Below are 24,528 nucleotides of genomic sequence, written 5' to 3'. Positions count from 1 at the left end.
GTTGTTTGATGTTTTTCATATCAGGTAAGTGAAAGTCATGAACATAAATAGTTTCAGTTATGAGCCTGAGAAATATCTATTTTTCCCAAATTAAAAAGGAACATTTTAAGCTTGAAGACTAACAATGCAGATCTTACCATAGACATTTTCAGCAAGGTCTTGGTAAAAGTGATGAATTTGACTGTGTGGATATAGAGTTGCTCCTCCATGGTCCAGGTAAGTGATTCCTAACAAAATTAAATTAAAGGTAATTTGTTTATAGTACAGAAATCTGAAATAAAACAAAGAAAATAAGCTTCCGTTTGGAAGCACCTTTAAAGTAGCGTAACACACAATTATTCAACCAAAAACAGTTGTTTATCTACTTGGAGGCATTTGGGGCAGATAACCAAAGAGTATATAGGCCACAAAGTATGTGTTAAGGAGCATCTAAAAGGAAGAAAGAGGGAATCTGAGATAATTACAGACTAAGGAATTGACAACTAATGGAAGTTTGATTAAATTCATGGAACAACTAGAACACTGAAATTAAAGTAATGGACAGGGTAATAATTCTGGAGGATATTACTAACTTAGGAAGGATCAGAATCTCAAGGGATCTAAAAATAAAGGTGACGTGTAAAAATCAAGGCGGTGCTTAAACAGTGCAATCTAGATAACACTTGATTGACAGGTGAACAGTACATTGCATGGCCGCATGGTCACATCACCCAAGGCAGCAGAGACGTTATAGGAGAGGGCAAGCACAGTAACAAAGTAGCTTACGATGGTCTGGGTAACATTCAGGAATGTCTATGCATGTCACATCATGAATATTACTGAAGAACGATCTTGACCCGAAATATAATCTAGATATGCTGCCTGACCCACTGAGTTACTCCAGCACTATGTGAAACGTCGCCTGTCCATATTCTCCACAGATGCTACCTGACCCACTGAGTTACTCCAGCTGTTTGTGTCTATTTTCCCTTCACCCATCTGCCGAAGCCCGCTCTCCCCCCTACTTTCCTATGTTCCTTTCCACCCATAAACCTCTCACTTCCTTTACATTTAACTCCTCTTTCAAATCTGTTCTACTTATTTACATGCATTTTTCTTCTTAACTTTTTAGTCATAGAATGATGCAGTGTGGAAACAGGCCCTTCAGCCCAACTTGCCCATACCGACCAATATGTCCCATCTAAACTAGTCCCACACACACGCATTTGGCCCATATCCATCTAAATCTGTCCTATCCATGTAGGTGTCCAAATGTCTCTTAAACATTAGGATAGTCCCAGCCTTAACTACCTCTTCTGGCAGCTCGTTACATACACCCAGTACCCTTTGTGTGAAAAGCTACCTCTCAGATTCCTGTTCATTTCTGAAATATTGGTCATAAATTTGGTGCAAAAACGCTCCAAAATACAGCTCAGAATGCATCAGAGAGCATCTAAAACCACAGAGCTTTCAGGGCCCTTAAGCGGACCCTGGACCCTGGCATCGAGGGACTTCACGCTTCGCGCTCGTGATGTGCACAGCGCGCACATTATTTCACATTAAGTTTTTTGAAATCCTGTGATGCCACCCCCCTTTTTGAAAAGCTTCGTACGGGCCTGACTACTACCACCCGGGTAGAAGATGTGTTCAGAATGCTGGAAGCCTTCCTCATCGAACATGAGCTTGGCTAGGGACGCCTTGTCGGGGTGTGTACAGATGGGGCACCTTCCATGGTCGGTTGCAGATCTGGGTTTCAAGCCTTCGTGAAGGATGTAGCTCCCCATGTCTCCTTCACCCACTGCATGATACATCGCCATGCTTTAGCGATGAAGACGTTCCCTTCTGGTCTTCGAGAAGTGCTTTCAGATGTGGTGAAGATTGTGAACCACATCCGAGGGAGCGCAACAAACTCAAGAATCTTCAAAGCGATGTGTGAAGTAATGGGCGCCGATTTCACTGTTCTGTTATTCCACACAGGGGTGCGCTGGCTTTCGCGTGATAAAGTTCTCAATCATGTGATTCAACTTCGAGAGAAATAGTGCTGTTCTTGGAGGGAGGGTGTACTGAGAAGAAGAATTAGCTTCATGAAAAGATACAGGATGTCCGTGATGAAGGTTGCTTACTTGGCTGACTTTGAGGTGAATTCCTTGAATCTGTCACTTCAAGGAAAACTCTCAATGCTACAAAATGTCAGAGTTCAGGAGGAACCTTTACCAGAGAAGAGTCCAGGACGGTGACATGACTATCTTCCCTGAGATGACGACTCTTCTGGATGCTATGCCAGATGGTGTATGCCACTTCCTCGAGATCTCAACCCACCTTCTGGCAATTAGTGAAGCCATCGAATGTTACTTCCCCGGACTGGACGATCGCTCTCATTCCACCCTTTTCCATTGAAGACGGTACCATCAGTGCTACTGATGTGACTGCGAAGGTTGAATTTTACCAACTTTGTGAAGATGCGCAGCTCAAGAGTGACTTCATGGAACAAGAGCTCGCCACATTTTGGCTGAAAATGAAGGACTGTCCTGTTCTTTCGAAGGGGGTCCTGACCCTATTGGTCCAGTCCCCCTCAATCAGCATGAGGTGCTGCCTGTCAAGCATTCATCCTTGTTTTGATCACCTGATGGCTGTGAAGCAATTTCAGCCATCCCATTGACTGAGCATTGGCAGACATGGTTTAATAAATCGGTCTGTTTTTTTTCATTTTTTGTTTTGGGGGTCACGGTACTGACCAAGAACGTCTGATGGGGTTGTGGGGCCAAAAAGGTTAAGAACCACTGGGCTAGATACAAAAGCTTTCAAAGCACATACCACCAGATTCAAGAACAGCTTCTTCCCACTGTTATCTTAAACAGATCTCTCTTCCGTTACAGAAGAATTCCCGATCTTCCAATCTACCTTATTGCGCTCCCTACACTTTTTTTACCTGCACTTTCTCTGCAGCAGTTACACTATATTTCTGCCATTTGTTTAATAATTATGTTAATCGGGATAAGCGTGTGAGACATTTAGCCTACTTCAGAATTCCAAAAGTGAGGAGAAATGACGGTAGATAAAAACGAGAGCTGAAGGGACAACAACAGACGGAGTGCTTGGCGAACATTGGCCGTTTGCTCACTGCATTTCATCAACAGTAAGGCATTATATGTGTTTTTTCTTGATTCCTTTGGCATCTAGAAAGTTTCAGAAGTGATAAATCTGACTGTAATTTTTTTTAAATCGCCCATGGTTCTCGTGGGTTTTTACATACAAAATGAAAACGCATCTGAAGAAAAATTTACAGCCAGATTTATCACTTCTGAGAATTTTTAAATACCAAAGGAATTAAGAAAAAACACAAATAATGCCTTACTTGATGAAATGCAGTGAGCAAACGCGATAATTCCCAATATTTTCAATGTTTACCAAGCACTTTAGCTGCTGTAGTCCCTTCAGTTCTCGCTTCTCTATACATTCATTTCGCTTCACTTTTGGAATTCTAATGTTGGGTACATCTGAAGTCTCTCACACTTACTCCGACTCCCACAATTCTTTTCAGTGCAAAATTTCAACATTTTGGCGGTTTTTAACAGATAGGAAAGTACGCGTTTCTAGCATTAATAACATATACCGGAAGTGACGGATGTCATCCAGTTGGATTTAGCGGCTCCGTGCGTCGAGCCCTATGACCCAGTGACCTTTCGTGCAACCTCCCTATACGAATGGATGGTTGGCAAAAAGATGATGGGCTGAAAGGCCTATTCATGTTCAACAAGATTTCAAGTTCCATCCAAGAAGGTTATGGAAGCTCTGCCAATTAGTTTATTCAAATCAGATCAATAGGTTCATAGACATTAAGGAAAGTCACTGGACAGGGTACAGGACTAGAGAATGGAGCAAAGGTCAAATATCAGCCATGATAATTCACAGGCAGAGAAGCTAAAGATAAATTCTTAGCTTTTACATACAGTGTTCTGATAGGGTTTTTTTTAATTATCAAAGGATTTGAACGTTTTGAGAACACACTTCAATTTCTCGCTCAATTAAAGCAATTGATATTAGAAATATAAAATATTCACGTTAATTCAACAGATTCAGGAGAACTACTTTGCTGAAACCACTAAAAATGCAAAACTTACAATCATTGAATGAAACCAATGGTTGTGGGTGATTAACAGTTAAAGTAGAAACCCGTACTTACATGTTGATATGGTATATTAGGGAGAATTGCCAGAATGACATGTGACACAATCTTTAAATAACAACAATTCAACATGAACACTTTACGTGCATTCAGGTCGAGTCTGAGACATTTATAAATCACAGATTTCATCACGTGGAAAGCTGTACACATGGGATCTCCTCTTCATAACAGAAGAGGTTTTTTTTAAGTATTCTACAAATTTATGCGATCAAATAATTCGAACTTCCCCAAGATGATTTCAGGGAAGCAACCTGTGCTAAAATTAGCAGTCGCATTTCCCAAGTTAAATTGACCATAATTAAACATATTTATACATTACTTATATTCAAATCTCTTACAGCTAAAATCGAAAGCAAACCAGGATATAGCTTGGAGTCAACCAAAGATCATAGATTTCCGCTCTATGATCTTTGGTCTCAACAGTGACGGGACTCCAACCCAGTGGGGCACTCCGTGATCCAGCGCTTTACTCCCACCAGCTGCCGGACTCCAGCACGAACTACCGATTCAACTAAGCGCCCTGCCGTTCCGCCCAGTTACCTGACAATCTGCCGAACTCCCGAGCCCTCGCCGCACTTATCTGCCCCCCGTAGTCGTAATGTGTAAACGTTTCCTGGAACCAGTCCTGGCTGGGCAGCGGGCTATTCTGCTCCATGCCTCCTCCCGGGGCGAGTGGCGCGTTGCAGCGCCCAGGCCCTAAGATCCTATAGGATCTTTGCCCAGGCCGCCCCTCGACATTGAGAGCAAAGATCGTAGTATCTTTGATTGAGAGGCGGCAGCGGCTCCACCACCAGTGAGCTGCGAGGGAGGAGGGACACCGCTGGCTGGATCAAAGTTACTAGAGCTGCAGCCGGGGGAGCAATTCGGAGTCGACGTGCTGCCTCTGAAAACTAGTATTGAGGTTACAGAAACAGTGATTCCCATTCCTGGTCGCCGGGACCTGCTCACTGCACATCTCGTATGTGTATGTGACGAATATACTTGACTTGACTTGGTAAAGTCCCTCTGTACATAAATGCTGTTAAGGCACTTGTTATTACCAGTATACTTTTCCCGTGCATTCGACCTTCCAAAGTGCAACACATCACTACTGCTTGGATTAAACGCCATCTGTCATTACCAAAGATACTAGAGGACTAGTGTGAAGGACTAGTGAAATAGTATCTTTGGTCATTACACCGCACATTTCTATAACTGATTACTTTGTTAAGGGCCTGTCCCACTTGGGGGCCCTAAGCTGCGAGTTTAGAAAAGTTTGGACTCAAACTCGCAGCATGATCGACACGAGGTCCTAGGAGGTCGTCAGAGGTGGCTGGAACTCTTCTTCATGCTCGAGGGAGGTTTCCGCCTACTCGCGGCCTCAGCTAGGTCGTGGAAATTTTTTCAACATAATGAAACATTTTCCGTGGGTAAAATTTGATCGGCATGGGGTCTTTTTCACTCGTAGTGCAGTGGAGTGGGTCGCTATTTACTTACAAGCCCTCAAAGGCAGCCGTAGGCCATCCCCTTCGCTGACCGGCCATTTTGATTGGTTCATTGGAGTTTCACGACCTAGGAAGACCCACCGGTAAATAAAATGCCCACTAACTTTATTAAACGAATTAAAAGTGGCTCCACTCCTTCTCCCCCCCATTCTCTCCCCTTCTCACCCCCTTCTGTCACCCTTCTCTCCCCTTCTCCAGGCGAGTGCTTTCCCGGGACTTTAAGGGCCTGTCCCACTTAGGCAATCTAATCTGCGAGTCCAGAAGAGTGCCTTCGACCTTCAAGCTCGAGGGCACTCACCTGGAAAGCCTCGAGCTGGATCGATCAGCCGCGTTGAAACAGCGAGCTGGATCGACCGAACCGCGAGCTGCATCTACCAACCGCACACACACAAACACATCGCGAAGGTGGGAGCCAGGGAAGCGGTGGAGCGCCATCTGCGCGATGAAATGGAAGGTAAACGGTTGCCACAGAGTATCGTAAGTCATATGGGGGGGGGGGGGGGAGAGGAGAGAGAGGGGGAGGGAGGGGGGGCGAAGGAGTGGAGACACTTTTAAAAAGGTTAACAAAGTTTAGCGGGCATTTTAGGTCTTCCTAGGTCGTGAAACTCCAATGAGCCAATCAAAATGACCGGTCAACGAAGGAGATGCATTTCGTTGTCTCTGTACTGTACACTGACAATGACAATTAAAATTGAATCTGAATCTGAATCTGAGATGGCCCTCGAGTGCCTGTAAGTAAATAGCGACCCCATTGCATTACGAGTGAAAGAGACCCATGCTGACCACATAGTCACTGGGAAGGCGCCGCTGTGAAGGAAGCCTCTGCCTACAATCCGGTGTTTTTAAATTTTTAGTCAGTTTTAAAGTTTGTTTTGGGGAATCTTTAACTTTTCTATGTGGGGGAAGCGGGGTAGGGTGAGGGGGAAACTGTTTCCCAGTCGCTTCCTGGCGGGGAAGCGACTATTCTCCGAGTCGCGTCCTTGCCCCCCATCTCGCGGCCTACCACCTGGATTGGTGCGGCCTTTCCTGCCGGGGACCGGACCAGAGCTTCAACAGCGGCGTCTGTTAGGCGCTCCCCATCCTGGTGAATGCTATGTACTTACCTTTTTCTGTTTCTCTCCCAAGTGCAGACCTCATGGCTGTGAGTCTGGAATCATGGGGTTAAAGGCTCCTGTACCCATTTGGCCAAGCTGCGTCAGGTGATGGGTGACTCATCTGAAGCTTAAATACCAGAGTCTCCCAGGATTCTCTCTCTTCTTCGTTGACCCTGACTGTGAGCAGACTGCTGGTGTGAGCTGCGGAAGGCCTGGCCACATGGCATAGAACTTTGTGTACTTTCACCATTCCTTGTTAACAAATATTGAATTGGGACGGATAAGGGCTGACCTTAGTGTTTTCGTGTATTTTGTTTCAGGGTTATATCTCTTTAGGCAGGTTTTAGAGTCTCCGGTTTGACGGTCCATCACGTGGCTGGCTGGAGCATTGTTAAATTGTTTGTCAGTCCATCCATATCCCTGACTGGGTTGTTTGAATCAGGTTTGGGTTTTGTGTTCCATTGAATAATTAAAACTATTTTTGAACTTGAACCTGGTTTTTGAATTATGTTACGCGGCTCTGAAGTACCTGCATTCGGGAGTCGTAACAAAATGGGGGCTCGTCCTAAGCTTTGAGGACCCTAGACGTTTTTGGGGGTTTTTTGGTAGGCTTCTGGTGACTGAGGAAGTCTGTGTGTGTGTGTGAGGGAATTTTTTCTTCCCTGCTTTGAGGCAGTCTGTGTTGTGAGGGAAATTTTTCTTCCCTGTTTGTGGTAGCATTGGTGCCCAGGGTTTAGCTGGTGGTTAGGTGCTACATTAGAGATGGAATTTAAGGTGAAAGAGTTTGTTGAGGCTCCTAGTCAGGAGATGTTTGATAGGTGTACTAAGGAGAATTTGATTTTTCTGGCAGAGAACTATGACGTGCCTATTGACAAGCATTCAAAGAAACAGTCCATTAAATCGATGTTGTGGGCTGCATTGGTGGAGGGTGGGGTTTTGCCTGACTGTGCAGACAGTCCCCCACCTTCTGTTCAGCCTGGTCAGGACATGGAGGCAGTCATTAGGCTGAAGGAGATGGAGCTTGAGTCACAGAGAATGGCCTTAAAAAAGGATGAGCTCATGCATGTTCTTGAAATGAAATGGCTTGAGCTTGAGGAGGAAACCGAAAGGGCTGAATTTCAGCTGCGGGAGAAAGAATGAGATACTTCCCGGTTCTCTTCTAAAGAGCATGAGTTTGATGTGAGCAGAAATATTCATTTGGTTCCACCGTTCAGTGAAAACGATATTGATAAATATTTCACTGTGTTTGAGCGTGTGGCTATATCACTGAAATGGCCTAAGAGCGTGTGGACATTGCTGTTGCAATGCGTCCTTGTTGGTAAAGCGCGTGAGGTATATTTGTCATTGTCTGTAGATGATAGCCTTGACTATGAAATTGTAAAATCTGCCATCCTCAGAGCGTATGAGTTGGTTCCCGAAGCGTACCGCAAAAAATTCCGGCATGTCAAAAAATATGATAACCAAACATATGTTGAATTTGCTCGCGAAAAGGAGGCTCTGTTTGAACACTGGTGTGCTTCTCAGGGGATCAAAGATTTTGTCCAGTTAAAGTCCTTGATGATAATGGAGGATTTTAAAAAACTGTCTTCCTGACAGAGTGACAACATATCTTAATTAGCAGAAAGTCTCAGACGTGTCTAAGGCCGCTGTATTGGCGGATGAGTATGTGCTCACTCATAAGGCTGTTTTTGGGGAACGGTCCTCTGGTTTCAGTGGGAGACCTGTTGATCGTGGTGGTATTGCTGGTAACGGTATTAAAAGTGTTTCTGTACCTGTGGATGGCAGCACTTCGAAGCAGTGAGAGGTCAAGGCTGATAAAGATGACAGGGATTTGAGGGCTACGGACGGTCCTATGTGCTTCTATTGTAAGGAGAGAAGACACATTTTAAGATCGTGTCCCGCTCTTAAAAATAAAAATGCGAAGCCGGTGGCTTTGGTCAGTACGCAGAAGGCACTTGCGATTCCTGTGGTGCCTGAGACTGATGGTTGTAGGAATTATTCTGCGTTCGTCATGCATGGTTTTGTGTCTCTGGAGGATGGGGGTAGTAAAGTTCCGGTGTCCATCTTGCGTGATACTGGTGCTTCTCAGTCCTTCATTTTGGATAATGTACTACCGTTTTGTGAGAAATCATCTGTTGGTTCTAGTATCCCAGTTGTAGGATTTGGTATGGATGGCATGGTAGTGCCATTGCATGCTGTTGACCTCGAGTCTGAGCTTGTTTCAGGTCGAGTAACTGTAGGGATACGGCCATGTTTTCCCATTGAGGGAGTGTCGTTGATTCTGGGTAACGAACTGGCAATGGGTAATCTTGCTTCTGCTCAGTCTAGGATGAAGGACTGGTTCGACAGGAAGGCTTCTAGTAGGAATTTTTCTCCAGGTGACAAGGTCCTGGTGTTGTTGCCTATTCCTGGTTCCAGTCTGCAGGCTTGGTATAGCGGTCCCTATCAGGTGGTTAAGAAGGTTGGTGAGAGGGATTACGTTATTGGTACCCCTGATCGGAGGCGCAAGACTCGGCTCTGTCATGTCAACATGATGAAGCAGTACCATGAGCAGGAGCCTGTGGAGGTTGATGGGGAGGAGCTGTGTCCTTCGGTTTCGTCTAAGCCTGTTTTGGCTGCAGTGGTGCTGCCCCCTGACACGGGCGTTGATGTGGGTGAGGCACGGTTGTCTGTGGCAGTGACGCAGGGAAAGCTGTGTAACTCTGAGGCTTTGGAGTCGCTTCCCTTGCGGTTGTCTCATTTGATTGAATGTCAGCGGGGTGATCTGCTTGCTTAGGTGGAGTCAAATGGGTCACTGTTCCCAGATGTTCCTTCTCAGACGTCTGTGCTGCAGCATGACATTGACGTGGCCGGTGCTGCGCCAATTAAACCGCATCCGTATCGGGTCAACCCTGACAGGCGTCATCGTCTAAGGAGTCAGGTTGACTATATGCTGCGGCATGGCATTGCTGAACCTAGTTGTAGTCCGTGGAATTCTCCGTGTCTACTGGCTACGAAGGCTAACGGGGAGGACAGGTTTTGCATGGACCTTCGGAAAGTGAATGGTGTAACTAAGCCGGATTGCTATCCTCTCCCACGGATGGAGGATTGCGTGGATCGTGTGGGAAGTGCATCTTTTGTGTCTAAGTTGGACTTGTTAAAAGGATATTAGCAAGTTCCTTTGACTAGGCGGGCGAGGGAGATCTCTGCGTTCGTTACGCCTGATGACTTTCTTCAGTACACGGTAATGGCATTTGGGATGCGCAATGCGCCGGCAACCTTCCAACGGTTGGTGAACATTGTATTGTCTGGTTTGTCCTTCTGTGAGGCATACCTTGATGATTTGGTTGTGTGCTCCAGGTCGTGGATCGAACACATCGGTCATCTGAAGGAGGTATTTCATCGTCTAGCGGAGGCAAACCTAACGATCAATCTAGGGAAGTTTGGCCAGGCCACGGTAACGTATCTGGGTAAGGTGGTGGGCCGGGTCAGGTTCGCACTCTCAAGGAGTGCAGGCCTCGTGGCTGTGAGTCTGGAATCACGGGGTTAAAGGCTCCTGTACCCGATTGGCCAAGCCAAGTGTCAGGTGACGGGTGACTCATCTGAAGCTTAAATACCAGAGTCTCCCTGGATTCTCCCACCCTTTTCGTCGACCCTGACTTGTGAACAAACTGCTGGTGTGAGCTGCGGAAGGCCTGGCCACATGGCATAGAACTTTGTGTACTTTCACCATTACTTGTTAACAAATATTGAATTGGGACGGATAAGGGCTGACCTTAGTGTTTTCGTGTATTTTGTTTCAGGGATATATCTCCTTAGGCAGGTTTTAGAGTCTCTGGTTCAACGGTTCATCACGTGGCTGGCTGGAGCACTGTTAAATTGTTTGTCAGTCCATCCATATCCTGACTGGGTTGTTTGAATCAGGTTTGGGTTTTGTGTTCCATTAAATAATTAAAACTATTTTTGAACTTGAACCTGGTTTTTGAATTATGTTACGCGGCTCTGAAGTACCTGCATTCGGGAGTCGTAACAGCTTCGCAGTGCTGGATTCACCACGGAGCGGGCGATGCCTACCTGGATCGCTGTTTGTAGGTATGTTACAAAACCTACCTGAATCGTCATTGGGAATCTGCCCTCAGCCATGTCCGCGATTTTGGCGCTGTTTGGAGGGGGCGGGTTTAAAACGCGATTTTTACTAGGCTGTTCTAATCGCAGATGTTCAGCCTAGTAAATCATTAACGAAAAATCGCTGCAAGACCCGGTCGCAAAAGGTATTATTAGTTTTATAGGCCTCGATAATATAGTTATAATAGTTTTAAAATTACTGTCTCACTCCGCAACCTCTCGCAGCCCCAGGGTTTTATAAAGCAAACAATTAAAGGTATGTACCTTATTTTTACATTAAATGGGGCTTATATATAACCCTGTATATCAAGTTATCTATAGCGAGTAGTTCATTTTGGGCTTTTTATATCCCGCAGTATTTTTCTCGGCATTTGAGGGCACTAATCCAGCGCGATGCGAACGTTCTAAACCAGCGCGTTCACATGAACCCACTAGAAAGCCGATTTAAATGGGCATTTATTTACAGCAATTGAACACTAAATTCCTTCCATTTGGCCTATAAATTAATGTAAATTAGATATAAAAATCATGTTATATTGTGAATTATTTGTGAATAATCTTTGGACACTTAGGCTATTTAAAAATGTTAATCTTTCCTTAAGAAATGGGCTTTTGACTATCCAAGATCACAGCTTTTTTGTAATGTCCATTGAAAATCAATAGGGAACAAGATGCTAATTTCCGAGTATGAAAATGGCCATAACTTTTTTAATACTTGAGATATGAAAGTGAATTTGGTGTCAAATTAAACTTATTGTTATGCTTTATCTGATGGGATAAATTGCAGACTTGATTTTTAAAATCTCAAAATGTTGTAACATTGCTACTGTTTGGAGCTCTGGAGCATTGGGCCGCTGCTCCAACATCGCTGAGCTGTGGTTTGGAGAGCTTCCAGTGCAGCCAGCACTGAACAACATCATGGAGTCCAGGGTACACTTTGCCGAGGGCCGCCAGCGTTGCATCTCCGCCCAGCGCGGCCTGCGGACTTCGGGAGCCGCGGACTCCGGTAGGAGGTGCCCGACTCGGATGTCCAAGCCACTGAGGAGGTCCTCCAGTCCCGACATTGGACTTCCATCACCCCGACTAGTGGGCCTGAACGACGGGCCGCCCGGAGCGGGGGTTTCGGGAGCCCCCCGACCACAGGAGGACAACAGAGGAGGACGACCAAAATTTTGGTGCCTTCCCTCACAGTGGGAATTTGATCCCGTTGTGTGGGGATGTGTTAAAAAATAACTATTGTGTCCAGTGCTCTTTATTATTTATTTGTATGGCGACTACACATTTCACTGTACCATTTGGTACATGTGACAAATAAATGTATCTTGTATCTTGAAACTTGTATCTATTTTACTCGCAGAAAAAAATTTCAATATGCTGAAACTTTTCCGCGACCTAGCTGAGGCCACGAGTAGGTGGGAACCTCCCTCGAGCATGAAGGAGAGTTCCAGCCACCTCATACGACATCCTAGGACCTCGTGTCGACCATGCTGCGAATTTGAGTCTAGGGCAAACTCTTCTAAACTCGCAGCTTAGGTCGCCCAAGTGGGACAGCCCCATAACTTTCCAGCTACATTGACAACCTTCCTTACTGTCTGCAACACCAATTTTGGTGCCTGGAAATTTACTAACCAACCTATCTACACATGGTAAAGCCATTTACACACTTCGCAAACAGTCCCAGACTTGCAAAACACCATTGGTCACAGGCTTCCTGCCAGAATAACACCCTTCCACCACAAACCTCGGTCTTCTATGAGTAAGCCAGTTCCGAATCCAAATGATCAACACCCTTGAATTCCATGCATCTTGCCAACCTTGAGGGACTTTATCAAATGTCCTATTAAGATCCTGTAGACAACATCTATTGTCCTATCCTCATCTATCACCTCCGTCACCTCCTCAAAAAACTCACTCAAATTCATAAGACATGATCTGCCAGGTATGTGAAGAAAGGTCTTGACCCAAAAAGTCACCCATTCCTTCTCTCCAGAGATGCTGCCTGTCCCGCTGAGTTACTCCAGCTTTTTGTGTCTATCTTCGGTTTAAACTGGCATCTGCAGTTCCTTCTTACAAAGATATTACCATGTTGATTGTGCCCAATTAGTCCATTCTCTTCCAAATATGAGTAAATCCTGTTTTGTATTGCGCGGAGCAACGACAACAATCTGCCTTCATACTTTCTCTTCTTGTCGCACAACCATGGCGTTCTTGTGTACTTTGTCTATCCTGCTCATTGCCATCACCGTGTCCCATATTCACAGTTGGTACCCAATCAGGGTTGGTAACATCGTTCCATGCTGAGGGCTGTTCTGCGATGCAAAAAGTAAATAAATGTGAATAATTGTGTTGGCATTGAACAAGAAAAATTGAAATGTATATTTTGGCAAATAATAAAATGGCCTGACAGCTTAAACACCCACTCCCTTTCAAAGATATTGTCAATTTACTGAGCTGGATTATGTCCAATTAACAGCTAACAATTATACCATTCCTTGTCTTGCATCTGAGTAAAATGTAATTCAAAACCCACGTATGGTTTGCGATTTACTTGTGTTAAATTTAGCTTCGGAAGCATTTTCTTTTTGCATGTAAAAACCCACTTGAGAACCATGGGCGATTTTACAACTTTTTAGATACCAAAGGAATCAAGAAAAAACACAAAGAATGCCTTACTGTTGATGAAATGCAGTGAGCAAACATGATACCTCCCAATATTTTCAATCCTGATATCTGCACGGCCAATGTTCGCCAACCACTTTAGCTGTTGTTGTCCCTGCAGCTCTCGTTTTTCTCTACCATAATTTCTCCATACTTTTGAAATTCTGAAGTACAATAAATATCTCTCACGGTTACCCCTATTTCCCCAATTTTTCACAGCACAAATAATTGACCATTTCGGCGTTTTTACCAGGTGAGAACGTACGTGTTGTGTATGTTACTAGTGTATGCCGAAAGCTGCCTTGTACTCCAGAAGGCTTGAGCGACTCCGTGCGTCATGCCCTTTGACCTTATGACCTTCCGTGCAACCCCCCTATTACACTGCTGGACCATGCCTGGTTGCCATTTCTTTGTACGCGAGTTGAGAGTAGACTTTGTCTATGGCCCTGATATTTTGTGGCCTGGTGTGAGTATCGTAGTTTTGTTTCATGGTTTCCTATTAGTTGCCAATGCATTCCATAACAGCCGGCTGGAGGAGATCTAGTGTAATGCATAGAGTGAATATTAATTCGGTGGGAGATGCATTTATTAATTTGTTCAGTTTAATTTGGTCCAGTGGTCCAAAAGGAAATTGCTTACTTTGTTCATCAAATCGACCCGTGTTTGCTTAGTAAGGCCTCATTTCACCGTTTGCACTGCTCTCTCTGCTAAGCCATTGGACGTAGCGTGATATGGGGCCGTTGTCAGGTGCCTAATATTATTCTTATAGAGTCATACTGTGTGGCAATAGGCCCTTCGGCCCAAGTTGCCCACGCCGCCCATGTCCCATCTACACTAGTCCCACCTGTCTGCTTTTGGCCCATATCCCTCAAACCTATCATATCCATGTACCCGTCTAAATGTTTCTTAAATGGTGCGATTGTACCGGCTTCAACTAACCCCTCCGGCAGCTTGTCACATACACCCACCACCCTTTGTGTGAAAAAAACTCACCCCTCGGGTGCACTAAATCTTTCCCCCTCACGTTAAACTTATGTCCTCTGGTTCTCCATTCCCCTACTCTGTGCAAAAGTCTACATTTACCCAATCTATTCCTCTCATGATTTTGTACACCGCTATAAGATCATCCCTCATCCTTCTGCACTCCAAGGAATAAAGCCTTAGCCTGCTCAACCTCTCCCTATATCAGTCTCTCGAGTTCTGGCAACATTCTGGTAAATTTTCCCTGAACCCTTTTAAGCTTGACACCATCTTTCCTATAACATGGTCGATGTGGATGCGCTTCCACGATGAATCCGGCCATGCCCGTTATTTATAGGGGGATCGTTGGTAGTGCCTTTAGCGTCTTCTGACAAATAGGGTAAAGACATACAATATTATTTGGGCTACCATACAGAGCTTCTCACATGTACCTTCGTTCTAACGGCACCCAGGTGAATATTATGCAAATGGCGGAGTATGTGTTTACAGTCTTGGGAGGGAACCACTACATGGTTACCCCAAAATATGCAGCCGTCCTGTAGGCTTGGTTCATGTTGACAATTTATAAAAGGTTGTAATTCGGGCGAAGACTAACTTGTAACACTCTTTTAACCTGTGACAGAATGGGATCCCAAGCTGTCCACTGCCTAATGATGTAATGATGTAGGCATCCAATGTAGAAGGACGGCCCCTATCCTGTCTTGACCATATCCAGCATTGGTCCTTCTACAGTAAATGGTATAAGGGCTTTAATACTGTGGACATTATTTATGAACTGGTTATAATGCGTGACTAGTCCTAGGAACAAGTATAACTGCATAATATTTCGCAGGCACGGGTCTTCCTTTAAGGCTTTCATTTTGTGCTCCTGTGGATGGAGGCCTGTTTTCTCGACTTTGAAGCCCAGATAATTGATTGAGTTGGCCAAAAATGTTCACTTTTCCATCTCGAAGGTAAAGCCAGCTTCTCGTAAGTGAGAAAGTATTCTGTCTATTATTTCAAGATGATGCGACTCTGACGTACCAGTTACTAAGATATCTTCAAGGTATGCTCAGACATCTATCTATATTACTAAAAGTCTGATCTTGACCGCTTTTGGCCCACTGTGTTGCAATTTCCGAGAGAACGCCACCACCAACGATCATTTTTGGCCACCTCACTCAGAGCCCCCCTCCGCCTTCCGGGACCGGAGGATTTTTCCCATCGAAGAAAAATCAGAGAGATATTAATGTTTTTTAAATATTCACAAGTCTCCCTGCTGCCCCTGCTGGCGGCAGGGGGAGGGACTATAAAACCCGGAAGTGTAGTGCCTCACTCAGTTTCTGCCAGACCCAGGAAGCAACAGGGTCACGGCTCTCTGAACTACGAATAACACTGAACGCACGTCTACTCCATGATGAGTCCCCTCGATGCGGCTGAAAAGCGGTTGCAGCCCAATTGTTTGCCTCGCCTTTTTAAAACGTTTGTGTTCACAAAATGAATTTTGGTTTTCGGGTGGCTGCAGCCCAATTGTTTGCCTCGCCTTTTTAACAAGTTTGTGTTCACAAAATGAATTTTGGTTGTCAGGTGGCTGCAGCCCAATTGTTTGCCTCGCCTTTTTAACAAGTTTGTGTTCACAAAATGAATTTTGGTTGTCAGGTGGCTGCAGCCCAATTGTTTGTCTCGCCTTTTTAAGCGGTTTTTGTTCACAAAATGAATTTTGGTTGTCGGGTAGCTGCAGCCCAATTGTTTGCCTCGCCTTTTTAAAAAGTTTGCGTTCACAAAATGAATTTTGGTTGTCAGGTGGCTGCAGCCCAATTGTTTGCCTCGCCTTTTTAAAAGGTTTGTGTTCACAAAATGAATTTTGGTTGTCAGGTGGCTGCAGCCCAATTGTTTGTCTCGCCTTTTTAAACGGTTTTTGTTCACAACATGAATTTTGGTTGTCGGGTGGCTGCAGTCCAATTGTTTGCCTCGCCTTTTTAACAAGTTTGTGTTCACAACATGAATTTTGGTTGTCGGGTGGCTGCTGCCCAATTGTTTGCCTCGCCTTCTTAACAAGTCTGTGTTCACAAAATGAATTTTCATTGTCGGATGCCTGCAGCCCAATTGTTTGCCTCGCCTTTTTAACAAGTTTGTGTTCACAAAAGGAATTTTGGTTGTCAGGTGGCTGCAGCCCAATTGTTTGCCTTGACTTTTAATATTGTTGCAACTGTTCGATGCCAGCCCAAGAATCCATTTGGCCCACTATGTCTATACTAGCCGTCTGGAAACCAGTACCTTCGTCCTGCAACACCCATACTAGCGCAACAGACAGCCCCCCCCACTGGCGAGCAATATTGGAATTGGTGAAGAGGTGGAATATTGCGTTGGTGACCAGCCCTCCCATGTGATGCTCGGACCCAACGGGTCCCACTTAGTCTAGTAAGGAATATATTAAACTAAGTTATCATTCAGGCATTGAAATATACCCAGGGCAGAGCTCACTCCGAATGGTAGCCGCTTGTCTCAAAACAGTCCTCTGTGTGTGTTAATTGTGGTAACATCCCGGGAGACTTTGTCTAATATGACTGCTGAGAATGATGGGGGGGGGGGGGGGGGGGGGGAATCGGCAGAGGGGCCACCAAGATCAAAGATGGAGCTAGCTGGGGACATCCTGCTGCCATGTGTTGGGGCAGGTAGAAGATAGGACTGTTCAGTGAGCTTTTGGAACTTTGTCGGCGCCAGAAACGTGGCAACACGTGTATGGCTTTGGTTTGGTCTGCTGTATGATTCTACCGGGTTGTCTGCAAAACAAAACATTTCACTGAACCTTGGTACATGTGACAATAAAGTGTCATTGAATCTCTTGGCTGTGGATACTCATTCAGTTTCATATCAGCATTAGTAGTGAGTTTGTAGTCTCTGCAGATGCAAATGGATCCATCAGACTTCAGGCTGATGTAGTAGAGCACAGACGGCCTGCTCTTAATCCAATTTCTAACCAGCAGATTAGGGTGTTGAGCTCCTCTGATGAGGGTCACGGGAAATGGAACGGCTCTCGATGGTAAACCACTTCCACCAAGAAGACACCAGGTATGCTGTCGTCCCTGGTGTAGCTGCGGAACACCGAGATAGGTGGTTGTGGTAGTGAAATTTGGCGTAAAATTTGGCGTATAACTAACACAGTATCAAGTTCAAATTTCACTGGTTGGTTATCAACTATGAGTGTAACCACATAAGGTTGATTGATTCCTGGGATGTCAGGACTTTCATATGAAGAACGACTGGATAGACTCGGTTTGCACTCGCTAGAATTTAGAAGATTGCGGGGGGATCTTATAGAAACTTACAAAATTCTTAAGGGGTTGGACAGGCTAGATGCAGGAAGATTGTTCTCGATGTTGGGGAAGTCCAGAACAAGGGGTCACAGTTTAAGGATAAGGGGGAAATCTTTTAGGACCGAGATGAGGAAGACATTTTTCACACAGAGAGTGGTGAATCTCTGGAATTCTCTGCCTCAGAAGGTAGTTGAGGCCAGTTCATTGGCTATATTTAAGAGGGAGTTAGATGTGGCTAAAGGGATCAGGGGTATGGAGAGAAGGCAGGTACAGGATACCAAGTTGGATGATCAGCCATGATCATATTGAATGGCGGTGCAGGCTCGAAGGGCTGAATGGCCTACTCCTGCACCTATTTTCTATGTTTCTCTGTTGGTTCTGGCTGCCTTTCTCGTTTCTTCGAGAACAGTGTCTGATTCTTCGCACCGGCCGTCTACCTGTGTGGAGTTGATAACCAAGTTTTTCCATGGAGCGTTTCTTGATGAAGCACACCTTCTCGAGGTGCCTTGATCAGAATCGGCAGACCCTTTTGATGCTTGCAGAGGGGAGGGGGGGAGGAGGAGGGGGGGAGAGGGGAGGAGGAGGAGGAGGAGGAGGGAGGGGGGGGGGAGGAAGGAGGAGGAGGAAGGAGGAGGAGGAAGGAGGAGGAGACGACGACTGTTAGAGTCAACGATATAATCTCATCTAAATTTATCTCCAAACTTTGGTACCTAAGAATCAGCTCCCCCTTCTGCCACTTGATCCTCAACTTTATGAACCAGAAAACCGTCAATGAAGGAAGACTTGTATGTAATGGATTGGGCCATACCTACAACTCTCTGCAATTTCTTCCCGTCTTGGGCGGAGCTGTTCCCAAACCAAACTGTGATGCAACCCAACAGTATGCTTTCTATGGTGTATCTCTAGAAGTTTGTAAGAGTCACTGGAGACATGCAAATTTCCTCAGTTTCTTCAGGAATAGAGGCATGGTGTGTCTTCTTGACTGTCGCATCAAAGTGCTTGGTCGTCTAAAGATCATTATAATATTAACGCCAATGAACGTGAAGCTCTCGACCATTTCCACATCCATACCATTAATGTAAATTGGTGCATACACAACACTATGCTTCCTTAAGTCATTAACTAGCACCTTTGTCTTGCAGAATTTGACGGAAATATTATTGTCCTGGCACCATATCATTAAGTTTACGCTCTCCCTGCTGTACTCCCTCGTCATTGTTTGTAATTTGGCCCACCACTGTGGTGTCGACTGCAAACCTGTTGTGGAAATTGAAGGCAAATTTAGCCAGTCGTGAGTGTAAGGGGTGTATAGTAAGGGACTGAGTATACGTCCTTGAAGGTGTTGGGAGTTATTGTGGAGAAGATGTTGGCACCTATCCTCACTGACTGACGTCTGTGGGTCAGAAAGTCGAGACTCATGTGGCAGAAGGGGATGCTGTTTCCTCGGTCCCAGAGTTTGGAGATAAGTTCGGATGGGATTATGGTATTGAAGGCAGAGTATTGTGGTGCGGCGATAAGACCGAAATGAAGGCGAGGAGCCAGGTATTTCGTGAGGACTTTTATTAGGTGTTGTTCTCTTTTCCAGTCGGGTCTGTAGTGGCCATTTGGCTTGTTTTCTGTGTCATTAACTATGGCACGTGCATGGCCGTCCAAAGGGGGGGGAGGGGTGCCTTGGGTGCGACCGCACCCCCCTTTATCCCCACAGAGTAAGAAAAAATCCCGAGGGAAAAAAAAAAAAAAATCGTGAAAAAAAAAATCAGGGAAATAATCTGGCCCGCGGGAAAAGGGAGTGCCCATTTACGCCACCCTCGCTGACCACCACTGGGTCCACGCCACCCCCGCAAGCCCACGCCACCCCCACTGGCCCCAGCCACCCCTGCTGGGCCGACACCACCCCTGCTGGGCCCACACCGCCCCCGCTGGGCCCACACCACCCCTGCTGGGCACACGCCACCCCCGCTGGGCCGACACCACCCCTGCTGGGCCCACACCGCCCCCGCTGAGCCCCAGCCACCCCTGCTGACCCCCGGTGGGCCCCCGCCAACCCACACTGACCCCCGCTGGGCCCACGCCACCCCCGCTGGGCCCACGCCACCCCTGCTGGGCCCACGCCCCCCCCCGTTGGTCCCAAGGCACTCCCACTGGGCCCAAGCCACTGCCTCTGGGCCCAGGCCGCACCGGCTGGGCCCACACCGCCCCCACTGGGCCCACGCCACCCCCGCAAGCCCACGCCACCCTCGCTGGGCTCAAGCCACCCCCGCTGGGTCCCAGCCACCCCTGCTGGGCCCACACCACCCCCGCTGGGCCCACACCGCCCCCGCTGGGCCCACGCCACCCCCTGCTGGGCCCACGCCACCCCGTTGGTCCGAAGCCACCGCCACTGGGCCCAGGCCACCTCCACTGGGCCCACACCGCCCCCGCTGGGCCCACACCACCCCCGCAAGCCCACGCCACCCCCGCTGGGCTCAAGCCACCCCCGCTGGGTCCCAGCCACCTCTGTCAAGCTTCTCAAGTTTGCAGACGACACATCCCTGATTGGACTGATCCAGGATGGGGATCTCTGTACTCTTTTCAATTTCACATCTTTCCTATAACGTGGTGCCCAGAACTGAACACAATATTCTAAATGCGGTCTCACCAACGTTTTATACAACTGCAACATGACCTCACAACATCTATACTCAATACTCTGACTGATGAAGGCCAGAGTGCCAAAATACGTTTTGACCACCTGATATACCTGCAACACGACCTTCAAGGAACCATGCAACCATTCCTCTGCCCACCTGGTTAATTGATCCAGATTTGAATAGATATGGTTGAGTCTTTTGCCCAGAGTAGGTGAATGGAGGAGCAGAGGACATAAGTTTAAGGTGAACGGCAAAAGATTTAATAGGAATCTGTGGGGTATGTTTTTCACACAAAGGGTGGTAGGCGTATGGAACAAGCTGCCAGAGGAGGTAGTTGAGGCAGGGACTATCGCAACATTTAGGAAAAAGTTAGACAGGTACATGGATAGGACAGGTTCGGAGATGGATCAAACTTGGGCAGGTGGGACTAGTGCAGATGGGACATGCAGGACCGAAGGGCCTGTTTTTACACTGTATCACTCTATGGCTCTATCTATCTTTCCCTTTCAAACACATTCTCCTGCCTTCTCCCCATTACCTCTGACGCCCGTATCAATCAAGAATCTATCAATCTCCTCCTGAAAAATGTCCATTGACTTGACCTCCACAGCTGTCTGTGGCAATGAATTCCACAGTTCACCACCCTCTGACTTAAGAAATTCCTGCCCATCTCCTTCCTAAAGGAATGTCTTTTAATTCCGAGGCTGTGGCCACTGGTCCTAGACTCTCCCACTAGTGGAAACATCCTCTCCAAATCCACTCCATCCAGGTTTTTACCAGGCTGGGACAGACTGCAACCGCTTCCAACCATGTCCCAAAGCCTGTGTCCTGTCCTGCATCACCCAAGGCAGCAGAGACATTATAGGAGAGGGCAAGCATCGTAACAAAGTAGCTCACAATGGTTTGGGTAACATTCAGGAATGTCTATGCATGCCACATCATGAATATTACTGAAGAACGTGCTTGACCCAAAATATAATCTCCAGAGATGCTGCCTGAATCACTGAGTTACTCCAGCACTCTGTGACATGTCATCTATCCATGTTCTCCAGAGATGCTGCCTGACCCGCTGAGTTACTCCAGCACTCTGTGAAAAGTCGCCTATTCATATTCTCCGCAGATGCTGCCTGACCCACTGAGTTACTCCAGCACTTTGTGTCTATTTTCCCTTCACCCATCTGCCCAAGCCCACTCTCCCCCCTCCTTTCCACCCATAAACCTCTCCCTGCCTTCACATTTCACTCCTCTTTCAAATCTGCTCTACTTACCTACATTCATTTTTCTTCTTAACTTTTTAGTCATAGAATGATGCAATGTGGAAACAGGCCCTTCAGCCCAACTTGCCCACACCGACCGACATGTCCCATCTAAATTAGTCCCACTCACACGCATTTGGCCCATATCCATCTAAATCTGTCCTATCCATGTACGTGTCCAAATGTCTCTTAAACATTAGGATAGTCCCAGCCTTAACTACCTCCTCTGGCAGCTCGTTACATACACCCAGCACCCTTTTGTGTGAAAAAGCTACCTCTCAGGTTCCTGTTCATTTCAGAAATATTGGTCATATATTTGGTGCAAAAATGCTCCAAAATAAGGCTCAGAATGCATCAGAGAGCATCTAAAACCCCAGAGCCAGGGCCCTTAAGAGGGCCCTCCTGGCATCAAGGGACTTCACGCTTTGCGCTCATGATGTGCGCAGCGCGCGCACTATTTCACATTACATTTTTTATAATCTTGTCATGCCACCCCCCTTTTTGGAAAGCTTTGTACGGTCCTGCACGTGTCTTTAAATTTTAGACTGCCCATTATATTGTGGGTGAGATTTATGACGTATTTTTGGGCATCTTTGGAGCTAAGTTTCTTGCGCAGAAGCTAAGTTTTTTGTTTAGTTTGGACCAGCATGGGGAAGGTTCACCCTTTGACCATGCGAAGTGTAACGAGGAGTTTTCTAACCTTTAAAGCGATAAGCTGGAGTTCGATGAAGATTATAGTGTACGTCGGAAGAAGTTATTGTTTTTCATCAACAATAAAGAATTTATTAATCAAAAGACTGTGAAGAAGCTCTGAAGGTCCCCGACTGAGAGCTTGCATGCATATGAAGACATTCCCCTTAACCATCCAGTCCATTTAGCGGCTAAAGGAAGTAATCTCTTGAACAATATAAAAATCTGCTGCTAGAGGGTCTGCAAGAGAGAGATCGCGCCTAAACCCCAGGCGGCAGTCGGTGTGCTCGTGCTTGGAGGGGTGGGCAAGTAGTTGGTATGAAATGCACCATCCCATGCTTGGGGGTCGACGACCAGAACTGTGGGGTCAGGATGTCCGGGAACGTGGCCAAGACCCGAGCTGCCGTCTGACGTCCACAAGGAGGGAGTGAGCCCGGCGGAAGTCGGCACCAAGCAATGGCTGGGAGGCATCGGCAATGGTAAACTTCCACGGGAAATGACAGGAGCCAAAAACGATACTAATCCCATATGTACGGATTGGGCTGCCATTAGCCGCGGTGAGGACGGACCCCCGCTTACGAATGTCCGCCAGTGAAGGGGGCAGGACGCTCAGCTCCACCCCAGTATCCACAAGGAAGCGACTCCCGGAGCGCCGATTCCAGGCAAAGTGGCGGAGGATCTGGCTGAGCCCGTAAACCTGGAGCAGGTGCTCCTTAAGGCTGAGGGATTTCTCGGCGGCTGGGCGATCTTCGAGGAACTGAGTGACTTCTCCGGCTGTGTCCTGGTCGAGGGCCCCCACCAGGTAGAAGTACCGGGTGTCGTCTGCCATAATGCCCCTCAGCTGGAATTGGTCCTCTGCCTGCTGAAACCAGATGCGAGACCGGGCGGTCCAGAATGTAGGTAGTTTAACGGAGACCGCGTCGAGTGACAGGGCCCGGTCGGCCTGTGAGGCGGACGAACGGGCCTCACGGACTATTTCTAACACCCCCCCCCCCAAAATTCCTTTGACAGGTTGAATAGAAATGTCCCCAATCTTGTTGTTTTATTAATTGAACACGTAGATGAACATGCTCAAGGAGTGTAATCAGATGGAAATTGATTCAGATACGACGTTTAAGAGCTTGTTCAATGAAGGGGCATCTTTTAAAGAAGTGACAGAGATACTTGCAGGGGAATGTGTGATGAGGTTATTATTGGTCTTTAGTTTTAGTTTGAACCAGGACATTTGAAGATTCAAAGTTTAATATAGAAATTGTGCTGATACTGACTCCAATCAACCATGTAATGAATATCATCCATTCCGGAGGTTTTATTTTTCTGATGCCATTTGAACCACTTGGATTCCAATCACTTCAATGAGTAATTACTTCGAAAGTAATTGGGAATGGGGAGCATTGGAACAAACATTTGCCTTGGTACATATTAACTGTAATATAATAATGTATGCATGTTGGTAGGTGCAATCAAACCAAAGATCTTTTATCATTGTTGTGTTATGAATACCACAGAAAATATTATGTATTCTCAAGATCACATTAAATAGAATATTATTGCTTAAATATATAGTTATTGGACTTTGCATTTCGGAAATGTCCCAGCTGAGAGGAAGACGGCAAAATACTGAAAATATTGGGGGTGAAAATGACTTCAGGACAAACTGGAAAATGAAGGAAATGGTAACAGAATACTTATACAGCTGAGTGAGTTTAATTTTATGGATGAGAAATTTTGTTCAACCAATTGATGACTTCTTTGCCAAAATAATTGGCATATTAGCTAACAAGGATGAAGCAAATTTTATTATACAAAATTTGGTCCGTGGAGTTCCCCATAAACGATTAAAGAACTGAGTAAAATCCAGGTTAGCCGGAAAGTGGTGTTAGGTAAATTGAATGGATTAAAGGCCGATAATTCACCAAGGCCAGATAAGTTGCATCCCACAGTACTTAAGGAAGTAGCCCCAGAAATAGTGGATGTATTAGTGATAATTTTTCAAAACTCTTTAGATTCTGGAGTAGTTCCTGAGGATTGGAGGGTAGCTAATGTAACCCCACTTTTTAAAAAGGGAGAGAGAAAACGGTGAATTTCAGAACAGTTAGTCTAACATCGGTAGTGGGGAAAATGCTAGAGTCAGTTATTAAAGATGGGATAGCAGTACATTAAGAAAGTG

At 46.1% G+C, this 24,528-nt stretch overlaps 2 protein-coding genes across 2 annotated transcripts in view; one reads left to right on the top strand and one right to left on the bottom strand.

The window, feature by feature from the left end:
* Positions 1 to 5,560, bottom strand: part of mocos (molybdenum cofactor sulfurase) — a 108,829-nt gene extending 103,269 nt beyond the window's left edge. The window contains exons 1-2 of the mRNA XM_055657712.1: positions 4,706 to 5,560; positions 138 to 227 (exon numbers count right to left, since the gene is read on the bottom strand). Of these exons, the coding sequence (XP_055513687.1) occupies positions 138 to 227; positions 4,706 to 4,820 (205 nt within the window). The 5' untranslated portion in view covers positions 4,821 to 5,560. The remainder of the gene's footprint in view (positions 1 to 137; positions 228 to 4,705) is intronic.
* Positions 5,561 to 6,782: 1,222 nt separating this feature from the next.
* LOC129710578 (uncharacterized) lies at positions 6,783 to 12,303 on the top strand. The gene is made up of 2 exons (XM_055657689.1): positions 6,783 to 10,814; positions 11,684 to 12,303. The coding sequence occupies exon 1, from the start codon at positions 8,596 to 8,598 to the stop codon at positions 9,517 to 9,519; it is 924 nt and encodes a 307-aa protein (XP_055513664.1). The 5' UTR covers positions 6,783 to 8,595; the 3' UTR covers positions 9,520 to 10,814; positions 11,684 to 12,303.
* The last annotated feature ends 12,225 nt before the right edge of the window (positions 12,304 to 24,528 follow it).

The sequence above is a fragment of the Leucoraja erinacea genome, chromosome 2 (assembly GCF_028641065.1).
Source record: "Leucoraja erinacea ecotype New England chromosome 2, Leri_hhj_1, whole genome shotgun sequence".
Taxonomy (NCBI): Eukaryota; Metazoa; Chordata; class Chondrichthyes; order Rajiformes; family Rajidae; genus Leucoraja; species Leucoraja erinaceus.
This window is presented reverse-complemented; position numbering and strand designations above follow the sequence as displayed.